General features: G+C 70.8%; 2 protein-coding genes across 2 annotated transcripts; both read right to left on the bottom strand.

Annotated features, from left to right (window-relative positions):
• Positions 1-293: 293 nt before the first annotated feature.
• On the bottom strand, positions 294-5371 carry PKMYT1 (protein kinase, membrane associated tyrosine/threonine 1; the record flags this gene model as incomplete). The annotated part of the gene is given in 4 exon segments (XM_082339127.1): positions 294-370; positions 373-682; positions 2144-2363; positions 5367-5371. Coding segments are annotated over 4 exon segments (612 nt in total).
• Positions 5372-5544: 173 nt separating this feature from the next.
• LOC309604195 (serine protease 33-like) lies at positions 5545-12920 on the bottom strand (the record flags this gene model as incomplete). Its single annotated transcript, XM_082339126.1, is given in 8 exon segments — positions 5545-5832; positions 6475-6644; positions 7747-7990; positions 7992-8025; positions 9617-9785; positions 11536-11568; positions 12750-12759; positions 12813-12920. Coding segments are annotated over 8 exon segments (1056 nt in total).
• Positions 12921-13723: the final 803 nt, after the last annotated feature.

Here is a 13723-nt window from a genome sequence, read left to right as displayed (position 1 = left end):
AGGAAGGTGTGGGGGGGAGAACGGGGCGGGGAGGAAGATGTGGGGCGGACGACGCCCCGCTGCCCCATAGCCTACCTGCCGCCGCGCCGTGGGGCAGCCCCATAAGTCGCAGCTCCTGCCAGCCCTCCCCCGCCTCCGGCAGCCGGCGCCCGACCCCCAACTCCAAGATGGTCAACCCCAGGCTGAAAATGTCGGCGGGGGGCCCCGCCGCCGACCCCCCAAAAACCTCGGGGGCGGCGTAACGGGGGTCCCGCCGCCATTTTCATCCGCCGCCGGCGCCGTTTCCCCCGGCGTTACCGCGAGGCGAAATCGGCCAATCGGCAACCGCCGGGGGTCAGGAGGACGTTGGCGGGTTTGAGATCGAGGTGGCTATGGGGCGGGCGTGAAGATGGCGGAGGGCGAGGAGGAGGTCCCAGAGGTAGCCCCACAGCCGCCATTGGGCGACCGGGACCCCCCGCTCGCCCCATATCTGCCGTAAGCTGCCGGCGGGGCAGAGGTGGGTCTGGAGGTAGAGGCGGCCTCGTTCCTCCCAGCCCCATAGAAGGGGGAGGCAGTGGGGGTGCTGCCCCACACGTTGGTGCTTGACGAGTTCGGCCATCTTGCGACGACGATCGAGGGGACCCCGGAAAGGGCGGAGGGTTCGTTTGATGGCGTAGAGGCGGCCGTCGTCCCGGCTGCGTACCTGGGGGTGGGGCGGGACCCAGAGATGTGTGGGGCGGGACCCAGAGGTGTGGGGCGGACCCATAAGTGGGTGGGGCGGGAGCCATGAGTGGGTGGGGCGGACACATGGGGATGGGAGAGGGACCTGTAGGGATGGGAACGGGACCGTAGATGTGGGGCGGGACCCATAGATGTGTGGGGCGGGACCCAGAGATGTGGGGCGGACCCATAAGTGGGTGGGGCAGGAGCCATAAGTGGGGGGGGTGGGCACATGGGGATGGGAGAGGGACCCGTAGGGATGGGAACGGGACCGTAGATGTGGGGCGGGACCCATAGATGTGTGGGGTGGGACCCAGAGATGTGGGGCGGACCCATAAGTGGGTGGGGCAGGAGCCATAAGTGGGTGGGGCGGGCACATGGGGATGGGAGAGGGACCCGTAGGGATGGGAACGGGACCGTAGATGTGGGGCGGGACCCATAGATGTGTGGGGTGGGACCCAGAGATGTGGGGCGGACCCATAAGTGGGTGGGGTGGGCCCATAGATGGGTGGGGCGGGACCCATAAGTGGGTGGGGCGGGGCACATGGGTCGGGAGAGGGACCCGTAGGGATGGGGATGGGACCATAGATGTGGGGCGGGACCCAGAGATGTGGGGCGGACCCATAAGTGGGTGGGGTGGGCACAGAGGGAGGGCACAGGGACCCATAGGGATGGGAACGGGACCGTAGATGTGGGGCAGACCCATAGATGTGTGGGGTGGGACCAGAGATGTGTGGGGCGGGACCCAGAGGTGTGGGGCGGACCCATAAGTGGGTGGGGCGGACCCATAAGTGGGTGGGGCGGGCACATGGGGATGGGAGAGGGACCCGTAGGGATGGGAACGGGACCGTAGATGTGGGGCGGGACCCATAGATGTGTGGGGTGGGACCCATAGATGTGGGGCAGACCCATAAGTGGGTGGGGCGGGAGCCATAAGTGGGTGGGGCGGACCCATAAGTGGGGGGGGTGGGCACAGAGGGAGGGCACAGGGACCCATAGGGATGGGAACGGGACCGTAGATGTGGGGCGGGACCCATAGATGTGTGGGGCGGGAGCTGGAGGTGGGTGGGGCGGACCAGAGGGATGGGACCATAGGCGTGGGGCGGACCCATAGATGTGTGGGGCAGACCCATAGACGTGTGGGGCGGGCCCATAGAAGTGTGGGGCAGACCCATAGCGCCATGGGGCAGACCCATAGACGTGTGGGGCGGACCCATAGACGTGTGGGGCGGGCCCATAGAAGTGTGGGGCGGACCCATAGACTTGTGGGGCAGACCCATAGCGCCATGGGGCAGACCCATAGATATGTGGGGCGGACCCATAGAAGTGTGGGGCGGACCCATAGATATGTGGGGCGGGCCCATAGACGTGTGGGGCGGGCCCGTGGGGGTGGGCCCCCAGCCCCGCCCCATGGGGCCGCCCCACGGCGCCCCTCCCCCCCTACCTTGTAGACCTCCCCGAAGGAGCCGCGGCCCAGGCGCCCCAGGACCTGGAAGCGCTGGCGGAAGAAGGTCTGGGGGCGGGAGGGGTCGTAGAGGCGGCTGGGGGGGGGAGGGGCGGCCCCTCCCCCCTCCCCCTCCCCCCCCCGCCCCTCCCCCCCGCCCCCCTCGGCGAAGCCGTGGGTCCAGGCGGGGGGAGGGGGGCGGCCCGAGAGGCGGCTGAGGCTGCGGGGGGGGAGGGGGCGGCGGGGGGGTGGGGGGAGGGGGGGTGAGGAAAGGGGGGGAGGGGGGGCAGGGGGGGAGGGGCATGGCGGGGGGAGGGGCTGGGGGGGGAAAAAAGGGGGGGGAGGGGTTAGGGATGGGGGAAGGGCGGGGGGGGGGCGTGTGGACCCACAGAGCCTCTGCCCCATAGATCCACGGCTGCCCCATAGCCCCCCCGCCCCACATCGCCCCCTCCCCCCCCCCAGCCCCACATCGCCCCCACAGCCACTCCCACCCCATAGATCCAGGCCTGCCCCATAGCCCCCCGCCCCACATCACCCCCCCAGCCCCACATCGCCCCTCCCCCCCCCCAGCCCCACATTCCCCCCCCCCCCCAGCCCCGCATCGCCCCTCCCCCCCCCAGCCCCACATCCCCCCCCCCCAGCCCCACATCGCCCCACGGCCCGCTCCCGCCCCATAGATCCAGGGCCGCCCCACATCGCCCCTCCCCCCCCAGCCCCACATCACCCCTCCCCCCCCAGCCCCCCATCGCCCCACATCGCCCCTCCCCCCCCACATCGCCCCACATCACCCCTCCCCCCCCCACATCGCCCCACATCACCCCTCCCCCCCCATCGCCCCACATCGCCCCTCCCCCCCCAGCCCCACATCGCCCCTCCCCCCCCATCCCCCCCATCGCCCCCCATCGCCCCTCCCCCCCCGCTCCCCACTCACCTCCCCCACACCCCGCCTGTGGGGGGGGAGGGGTGGTCCCGGGCTGTCACGTGATGGGGGGGGGGGTCCCGGGGTGGGGGTCACGTGATTGGGGGGGGGGTGGGGGTCGTCCCCGCTCGCGGTTGGGTCCCGGCTCCGGCTCCCGCCAACGGCTCCCGCCCAACCGCCGCGCCGGCCCCGCCCCCTCCCCCGGCAGCCAATGGCGAGCCAGCCCCGCCCCCCTTCCCGGCATCCCCTGCCCCCCCCTCCCCCACCCCCCCCCCCGCCACAAAACGCCCCCAAATCCCCCCAAATCCTTTATTTTCCCGCCTTTTTCGGGGGGGGGGGGCGGGGGGGAGGGGCGCGGGCTCCCCCTCCCCCACCCGGGGGGGGCGTTTTGGGGGGAAATGGGGGGGGGGGGCGCCCCTATGGGGTGGGGGGGGGCCCTATGGGGGGGGGGGGTCTCTATAGGGTGGGGGGTGTCTCTATAGGGTGGGGGGGGTCCCTATAGGGGTCTTGGGGTCCCCTATGGGGGTGGGGGGGCTCTATAGGGTGGGGGGGGTCCCTATAGGGGGGTGGGGGTCCCCTATGGGGCGGGGGGGGCCCTATAGGGTGGGGGGGGTCCCTATAGGGGTCTTGGGGTCCCCTATGGGGGTGGGGGGCCCTATGGGGGTGGGGGGGCCCTATAGGGGTCTTGGGGTCCCCTATGGGGGCGGGGGGGGGCCCCTATGGGGCGGGGGGTCCCTATAGGGTGGGGGGGGGGTCCCTATAGAGGTCTTGGGGTCCCCTATGGGGGTGGGGGGCCCCTATGGGGTTGGGGGGCCCCTATGGGGCGGGGGGGGTCTCTATAGGGTGGGGGGGGGTCCCTATGGGGCGGAGGGGGTCCCCTATGGGGGGGGGGGGTCCCTATAGGGGTCTTGGGGTCCCCTATGGGGGTGGGGGGCCCCTATGGGGTCTTGGGGGTGCCCTATAGGCTCTGGGGGGGGTCCCCTATGGGGTTGGGGGCCCCTATGGGCTCTGGGGGTCCCCTATGGGGTCTTGGGGGTGCCCTATAGGCTCTGGGGGTCCCCTATGGGGTTCAGGGGGGTCCCTATAGGGTCTGGGGGTCCCCTATAGGGTTCGGGGGGGCCCCTATAGGGCTTAGGGGTCCCCTATGGGGTGTTGGGGTCCCCAATGGGGTTGGGGGTCCCCTATAGGGTCTTGGGGGTTCCCTATAGGGGTCTTGGGGCCCTCTATAGGGTCTGGGGTCCCCTATGGGGTGTGGGGGTCCTCTATGGGGTTGGGGATGCTCTATAGGGCCTGGGGGGGTCCCCTATAGGGTTTGGGGGTTCCCCTATAGGGTTGGGGATGCTCCAGAGGGTCTTGGGGTCCCCTATAGGGTGTTGGGGTCCCCTATAGGGTTTGGGGGGGTCCCTATAGGGCTTAGGGGTCCCCTATAGGGTGTTGGGGTCCCCTATAGGGTTTGGGGGGGTCCCTATAGGGCTTAGGGGTCCCCTATGGGGTATTGAGGCCCCCCCCCGCAAGGTTTCAGGGTCCCTATAGGGGTTTGGGGGTTCCCTATAGGGTTTGGGGGTGCCCCATAGGGAATTTCGGGTCCCCTATAGGGTTTTATTGCCCCTGTAAAGATTTGGGGGTCCCCTATAGCATTTTTGGGGTCCCCTATGGGGTTTTGGGGTCCCTATAGGGTCTTGGGGTCCCCTATGGCATTTTTGGGGACCCCTATAGATGCTGGGGTCCCCTATAGGGTTTTGGGGTCCCCCATGGAGTTTTGGGGACCCCTATAGATGCTGGGGTCCCCTGTGGATTGTGGGGTCCCCTATAGCATTTCTGGGGTCCCCTATAGATTTTTTGGGGTCCCCCGTGGAGTTTTGGGGACCCCTATAGATTGTGGGGACCCCTATGGATTTCGGGGTCCCTATAGGATTTCGAGGTCCCCTATAGGATTTCGGGGTCCCCTATAGATTTTTCGGGGTCCCCTATGGGTTTCGGGGTCCCCTATAGATTTTTCGGGGTCCCCTGTGGATTGTGGGGCCCCCTATAGATTTTCGGGGTCCCCATAGGATTTCGGGGTCCCCTATAGGTGTTGGGGTCCCCTGTGGATTGTGGGGTCCCCTATAGCATTTCTGGGGTCCCCTATAGATTTTCGGGGCCCCCTATGGATTTCGGGGTCCCCATAGGATTTCGGGGTCCCCCATAGGTGTTGGGGTCCCCTATAGGGTTTTGGGGCCCCCTATAGATTTTCGGGGTCCCCATAGGATTTCGGGGTCCCCTATAGATTTTTCGGGGTCCCCTATAGGTGTTGGGGTCCCCTACGGCATTTTGGGGGCCCCCTATGGATTTCGGGGCCCCCTATGGATTTCGGGGTCCCCCTATAGATGTTGGGGTCCCCTCTAGGGTTCCGAGCCGCCCCTCCCCCCCCCCCCCCCCCCCGGGAGGGGCCGGGGGGGGGAGGGGCCGGGGGGGTGGGGGAGGGGGGGGGAGGCCGGCGGCCTCAGAGCGGGGCGGCGAGGGCGAGGAGGGCGGCGAGGAGGGCGCCGCTGAGGTCAGCGCGGCGCGGGGCGGCGGCGGCGATGGCGGCGGCGGCGTCGGCGGCGTCGGCGGGGGCGGGGGGGACGAAGGCGACGCCGGGGGCGCGGGGGCCGATCCAGGCGGCGTAGGAGCTGACGCGGGTGTAGACGCCGGGGCGGTTGGGGACGGCGCAGCCTTCGCCCCAGCTGACGATGCCGGCCAGGACCCAGCGCCCGCCGGCGCGGCAAACCAGGGGGCCGCCCGAGTCGCCCTGCCGGGGAGGAGGGCCGGCGCCGCGGCGCCGACGGCGGCGTCATGGCGGGGAGGAGGGCCGGCGTCGCGGCGCCGATATCGGCGCCGTGGCGGGAAGGAGGGCTGGCGATGCGGCGCCGAAAGCGGCACCGCGGCACCGAAAGCGGCGCCGTGGCGGGAAGGAGACCCGGCGCCGCATCGCCGGTATCGGCGCGGCGGCGGGAAGGGGAGCTCGTGCTGCATCGCCGATATCGGTGCCGCGGCGGGAAGGGGAGCTCGTGCCACATCGCCGGTATCGGCGCGGCGGCGGGAAGGGGAGCTCGTGCCGCGGCCCCGGTATCGGCACGGCGGCGGGAAGGAGAGCTCGTGCCGCATCGCCGGTATCGGCGCGGCGGCGGGAAGGGGAGCTCGTGCCGCATCGCCGATATCGGTGCCGCGGCGGGAAGGGGAGCTCGTGCCGCGGCCCCGGTATCGGCACGGCGGCGGGAAGGGGAGCTCGTGCCGCATCGCCGGTATCGACACCGCGGCGGGAAGGGGAGCTCGTGCCGCATCGCCGGTATCGGTGCCGTGGCGGGAAGGGGAGCTCATGCCGCGGCCCTGATATCGATGCCGCGGCGGGAAGGAGCCGGCGCCGCGGCGCCGGAAGCGCCGGCGCCCTCACCTTGCACGTGTCCTTCCGGCCCTCGGCGTAGCCGGCGCAGAGCATGTCGGCGCGGATGCGGCGCGGCGGCAGAGCCCGGCCCATGTCGATGGCGTAGAGGCGGCGGCAGGTCTCCTGCGCCATGATGGGCACCTCCAGCTTCTGAAGGCGCCGGGGCGAGGGGAGGTCCTCTGCGGCACGAAGGGCGCCGTCGGGGGGTGCCGGGGCCCACCCTTGGGTGCTCTTGGCCGGGGTTGGCTCCCCTTGGCCATGGTTGGGTGCCGTTGGGTCCCTTTGGCCGTGGTTGGGTGCCATTGGGTGCCATTGGCCGTGGTTGGGTGCCATTGGGCCCCCTTGGCCAGGGTTGGGTGCTATTGGGTGCCATTGGCCGTGGTTGGGTGCCATTGGGTGCCATTGGCCATGGTTGGGTGCCGTTGGGTCCCTTTGGCTGTCGTTGGGTGCCATTGGGTGCCATTGGGCCCCCTTGGCCAGGGTTGGGTGCTATTGGGTGCCATTGGCCATGGTTGGGTGCCATTGGGTCCCCTTGGCCATGGTTGGGTGCCGTTGGGTGCCATTGGGCCCCCTTGGCCATGGTTGGGTGCCGTTGGGTGCCATTGGGCCCCCTTGGCCAGGGTTGGGTGCTATTGGGTGCCATTGGCCGTGGTTGGGTGCCATTGGGTGCCAATGGCCATGGTTGGGTGCCATTGGGTGCCATTGGCCATGGTTGGGTGCCGTTGGGTGCCATTGGGCCCCCTTGGCCAGGGTTGGGTGCTATTGGGTGCCATTGGCCATGGTTGGGTGCCGTTGGGTCCCTTTGGCCGTGGTTGGGTGCCGTTGGGTGCCATTGGCCATGGTTGGGTGCCGTTGGGTGCCATTGGGCCCCCTTGGCCATCGTTGGGTGCCGTTGGGTGCCACTGGGTGCCGTTGGGTGCCATTGGGCCCCCTTGGCCATCGTTGGGTGCCGTTGGGTCCCTTTGGCCATGGTTGGGTTCCCATTGGCTCCCCTCAACCCCCATTGGCTCCCCTCGCCCCCATTGGCTCCCCTTGGCCATGGTTGGGTCCCATTGGGTGCCATTGGGTGCCATTGGCCATGGTTGGGTTCCCATTGGCTCCCCTCGCCCCCATTGGCTCCCCTTGGCCATGGTTGGCTTCCCATTGGCTCCCCTCGCCCCCATTGGCTCCCCTCGCCCCCATTGGCTCCCCTCACCCCCCATTGGCTCCCCTTGGCCATGGTTGGCTTCCCATTGGCTCCCCTCGCCCCCCCGGGTGGCCCCGCCCCCGCCGCCGCCTCACCTCCCTCCTGGATGTCCCCCCAGCCGGTGGTGACGCAGCGGGTGCCGGGGGGGAAGCGGAGGGCGGGGGTGGGGAGGCAGACGGGCAGGACGGCGTCGGAGAAGGCGACGGGCCGGGCCAGCTGGGCCAGCGCGATGTCCCCGCTGGTGGCCTCGCCGGCGTAGCTGGGGTGGGGGAGGGGGAGGAGCCGACCCAAGGGCACGACCACGCCCGGGCCTGGGGGCCCCGAGAGCTCCTGCACCCCCCAGCAGCACCGCGTATTCCTGGGGGTCCCGGCTCCTGCGGGCGACGGGCCACCCTTGGGTCCCCTTGGCCACCCTTGGGTCCCCTTGGCCACCCTTGGGTCCCCTTGGCTACCCTTGGGTGCCCTTGGCTACCGTTGGGTGCCTTTGGCCACCGTTGGGTGCCCTTGGCCACCCTTGGGTCCCCTTGGCCACCCTTGGGTCCCCTTGGCCACCGTTGGGTGCCTTTGGCTACCGTTGGGTCCCCTTGGCCACCCTTGGGTCCCCTTGGCCACCCTTGGGTCCCCTTGGCCACCCTTGGGTGCCTTTGGCTACCGTTGGGTCCCCTTGGCCACCCTTGGGTCCCCTTGGCCACCCTTGGGTGCCTTTGGCCACCCTTGGGTCCCCTTGGCCACCCTTGGGTCCCCTTGGCCACCGTTGGGTGCCTTTGGCCACCGTTGGGTCCCCTTGGCCACCCTTGGGTCCCCTTGGCTACCCTTGGGTGCCCTTGGCCACCCTTGGGTCCCCTTGGCTACCGTTGGGTGCCCTTGGCTACCATTGGGTGCCCTTGGCCACCCTTGGGTCCCCTTGGCCACCCTTGGGTCCCTTTGGCCACCCTTGGGTGCCCTTGGCCACCGTTGGGTCCCTTTGGCCACCGTTGGGTGCCTTTGGCCACCCTTGGGTCCCCTTGGCCACCCTTGGGTGCCTTTGGCTACCGTTGGGTCCCCTTGGCCACCCTTGGGTCCCCTTGGCCACCCTTGGGTGCCTTTGGCCACCGTTGGGTCCCCTTGGCCACCCTTGGGTCCCCTTGGCTACCCTTGGGTGCCCTTGGCTACCGTTGGGTGCCTTTGGCTACCGTTGGGTGCCTTTGGCCACCATTGGTTCCCCACCCCACCCCACCCCCCATAACTGGTCCCCCCCACCCCCTCCCCCGCCCCCCAACTGGTCCCACCACCCCCCAACTGGTGCCCCCACCCCACCCCCCACCCCCCAACTGGTCCCACCACCCCCCAACTGGTCCCCCCACCCCCTCCCCTGCCCCCCAACTGGTCCCACCACCCCGTCCCCTGCCCCACCCCCCACAACTGGTCCCCCCACCCCACCCCCCACCCCCCAACTGGTCCCCCCACCCCCTCCCCCACCCCATAACTGCTCTCCCCACCCCACCCCCCCACTCCACAACTGGTCCCACCACCCCCTCCCCCACCCCCCAACTGGTCCCCCCGCCCCCCAACTGGTGCCCCCACCCCCTCCCCTGCCCCCCAACTGGTGCCACCACCCCGTCCCCTGCCCCACACCCCCTAACTGGTCCCCCCACCCCACCCCCCACCCCATAACTGGTCCCCCCACCCCACCCCCCACCCCATAACTGCTCTCCCCACCCCACCCCCCACTCCACAACTGGTCCCACCACCCCCTCCCCCACCCCCCAACTGGTGCCCCCACCCCCTCCCCCACCCCCCAACTGGTCCCACCACCCCACCCCCCACCCCCCAACTGGTCCCCCCACCCCCTCCCCCACCCCATAACTGCTCCCCCCACCCCACCCCATAACTGGTGCCCCCACCCCACCCCCCGCCCCCCGACTGGTCCCCCCACCCCACCCCCCACCCCCGACGGGTGCCCCCCCTCCCCCGCCCCCGACTCACGCCTGGAAGCAGTGGGCGGCGGTCAGGACCCACTGGGGGGCCACCAGCGAGGCCCCGCAGACGTGGCCCCCCCGGCGCAGGAGGCTGCCCTGCCACGGCCACTCCCCCGCCCCCGCGTCCTCGCCCCCCACGTTGCGCGGGCGCCCCGCGGGCCGCGGGCGGCCGCAGGCTGGGGGGAGGGGGCGTCAGGGGGGGCGGGGGGGCGGGGGGGGACACGGGGGGACGGGGGGACACGGGGGGACATGGGGACATGGGGGGGACAGGGGACATGGGGGGACATGGGGACACGAGGGGACATGGGGACACGGGGGGACACGGGGACATGGGGGGGACAGGGGACATGGGGGGACATGGGGACACGAGGGGACATGGGGACACGGGGGGACATGGGGACACGAGGGGACACGGGGGGACACGGGGGGACGGGGGGACACGGGGACGTGGGGACATGGGGGGGCGGGGGGACACGGGGGGACACGGGGACATGAGGGGACGTGGGGACATGGGGACACGGGGGGACATGGGGACACGGGGGGGCGGGGGGACATGGGGACACGGGGGGACATGGGGACACGAGGGGACATGGGGACACGGGGGGACATGGGGACACGGGGGGACAGGGGACATGGGGACATGGGGACACGAGGGGACATGGGGACACGGGGGGACATGGGGACACGAGGGGACACGGGGGGACACGGGGGGACGGGGGGACACGGGGACGTGGGGACATGGGGGGGCGGGGGGACATGGGGACACGGGGGGACATGGGGACATGAGGGGACATGGGGACACGGGGGGACATGGGGACATGGGGACATGGGGACACGGGGGGACATGGGGACACGAGGGGACACGGGGGGACACGGGGGGACGGGGGGACACGGGGACGTGGGGACATGGGGGGGCGGGGGGACACGGGGGGACATGGGGACATGAGGGGACGTGGGGACATGGGGACACGGGGGGACATGGGGACATGGGGGGGACATGGGGACATGGGGGGACATGGGGACACGAGGGGACATGGGGACACGGGGGGACATGGGGACACGGGGACGTGGGGACATGGGGGGACATGGGGACACGGGGGGGGGCGGGGGGACACGGGGACGTGGGGACATGGGGACACGGGGGGACACGGGGACACGAGGGGACATGGGGGGACAGGGGGACACAGGGGGACATGGGGGGCATCAGAGGGGACATGGGGACATGGGGGACATGGGGACGTGGGGGGACACGGGGATACGAGGGGACACAAGGGGACATGAGGACATGGGGACGCGTCAGGGACACAGGGACACCGGGGCATCAGAGGGGACATGGGGACATGGGGACACAAGGGGACACGGGGGGCATCAGAGGGGACATGGGGGACATGGGGACGTGGGGGGACACGGGGATACGAGGGGACACAAGGGGACATGAGGACATGGGGACGCGTCAGGGACACAGGGACACCGGGGCATCAGAGGGGACATGGGGACATGGGGACACAGGGGGACACGAGGGGACATGGAGACTTGGGGACATGGGGACGTGGGGACACAAGGGGACACGGGGGGCATCAGAGGGGACATGGGGGGACATGGGGACATGGGGGGATGGGGACATGGGGGGACATGGGGACATGGGGGGATGGGGACATGGGGGGACGTGGGGACACGGGGGGACACGGGGGGGTCAGAGGGGACATGGAGACGGGGGGGGATGGGGACGCGTCAGGGACGTGGGGACGCACTGGGGACACGGGGACAAATGGGGGGGGGGGGGATGGGGGCCCCTGGGGCCATCGGGGGGGGGGGGGCACTGGGGGGGGTGGGGGGATGGGGGGACATGGGGGGGTGGGGGATGGGGGGGGTGGGGTGGGGGGACACCGGGGGGGGGAGGGGGGCCCTCGGGACCCCCGCGCTCACCCAGCTCCGCCCGCGTCACCGGGGGCTGCTCCGCTGGGGGGAGGGGAGAGCAGAGGGGTGAGGGGGGGACCCCCCACCCCCACCCCCACCCCCACGCCCCCCCCCCCCAGGGTCCTGGGGCCCCCCCAAAGCCCCACCCCCGCCCCCGCTGTCCTCAGGTGACCCCGCTCCCATCCCCCACCCAGGGTGGGGGGCACCCCAACATCCGGGGCCCACAGATGTGGGGCGGGGGGGACCCCAACTTCTGGGGCCCCATAGAATGGGGGGCAGGGGGACCCCCATATGTGGGGCAGGGGGACCCCAAGATGTGGGGGCAAGGGGACCCCAAGATGTGGGGCGGGGGGACCCCAACATCCGGGCCCCACAGATGTGGGGCGGGGGGGACCCCAACTTCTGGGCCCCATAGAATGGGGGGCAGGGGGACCCCAAGATGTGGGGCAAGGGGACCCCAAGATGTGGGGCGGGGGGACCCCAACATCTGGGCCCCATAGAATGTGGGGGGCAAGGGGGACCCCAAGATGTGGGGCAAGGGGACCCCCCATATGTGGGGCAGGGGGACCCCAACATCTGAGCCCCATAGAATGTGGGGGGTGAGGGGGACCCCAATATGTGGGGCAGGGGGGACCCCATATGTGGGGCGGGGGGGACCCCAATATCTGGGCCCCATAGAATGTGGGGGCGAGGGGGACCCCAAGATGCGGGGCGGGGGGGGACCCCAAGATGTGGGGCAGGAGGACCCCAACATCTGAGCCCCATAGAATGTGGGGGGTGAGGGGGACCCCAAGATGTGGGGCAGGGGGGACCCCAACATCTGGGCCCCATGGCATGGGGGGGACCCCAATATCTGGGCCCCACAGATGTGGGGCAGGGGGACCCCAATATGTGGGGCAGGGGGGACCCCATATGTGGGGCGGGGGGACCCCAATATCTGGGCCCCATAGAATGTGGGGGCGAGGGGGACCCCAAGATGCGGGGCGGGGGGGACCCCAAGATGTTGGGGCAGGAGGACCCCAACATCTGAGCCCCATAGAATGTGGGGGGCAAGGGGGACCCCAAGATGTGGGGCAGGGGGACCCCAACATCTGGGCCCCATGGCATGGGGGGGGACCCCAATATCTGGGCCCCATAGAATGTGGGGCGAGGGGGACCCCAAGATGTGGGGCGGGGGGGACCCCATATGTGGGGCAGGGGGGACCCCAACATCTGGGCCCCACAGATGTGGGGCTGGGGGGGGGGGGGAACCCCAAGATGTGGGGCAGGCCCCCCCCAGCTCCTACCTGCTCGGCCGTCGCCGTGGGGCCGCTCGCAGCCGCGGGCCCCGAGCCGTGGGGCGCAGAGGAGGAGGAGGAGGGGGAGAGGAAGGAGGCGAGGGCGGGGGAGGCCATGGCGGAGCCGAGCCCCCCAACCTGGCGCCCCACGGCCTGGGAACCCCTTAAATGGGGCGGGGGTGGGGGTGGGGGTGGGGGTGGGGCAGGGCGGGGCGCCGCAAGCCGACCGACGGGTTCGCCCACGCCGCCGGGGGTGGGGGAGGGGATGGGGGGAGGGGCCCCCCGCCCCACATCGCCCCACAGAACCCCGATGTGTGGGGCAGGTGTGGGGCAGGTGTGGGGCTGGGGTGGGGGGTCCCTCGCCCCACAGAACCCCAATGTGTGGGGCAGGTGTGGGGCAGGTGTGGGGCAGGTGTGGGGTCCCTCGCCCCACAGAACCCCCAATGTGTGGGGCAGGTGTGGGGCGAGGGATCCCATGTTCAGCCCCACATCACCCCCCATGTGTGGGGCAGGTGTGGGGCTGGGTGGGGGGGGGGGGGTCCATCGCCCCCATATAAGCCCCAATGTGTGGGGCAGCCATGGGGCTGGACACAGGGGTCCCTGGCCCCACATCGCCCCACAGAACCCCCAATGTGTGGGGCAGCCATGGGGCCCAGTATGGGGTCCCTTGCCCCACATAAGCCCAATGTGTGGGGCAGCCATGGGGCCCAGTATGGGGTCCCTCGCCCCACAGAACCCCAATGTGTGGGGCAGGTGTGGGGCGAGGATCCCATGTTCAGCCCCCACATCACCCCCCATGTGTGGGGCAGGTGGTGGGGCTGGGTGGGGGGGTCCCTGGCCCCACAGAACCCCAATGTGTGGGGCAGCCATGGGGCTGGGTGGGGGGGGTCCCTCGCCCCACATCACCCCCTTGGTGTGGG

Source organism: Platalea leucorodia (genome assembly GCF_965183815.1).
Source record: "Platalea leucorodia genome assembly, contig: HAP1_HAP1_SCAFFOLD_457, whole genome shotgun sequence".
Lineage (NCBI taxonomy): Eukaryota > Metazoa > Chordata > Aves > Pelecaniformes > Threskiornithidae > Platalea > Platalea leucorodia.
This window is presented reverse-complemented; position numbering and strand designations above follow the sequence as displayed.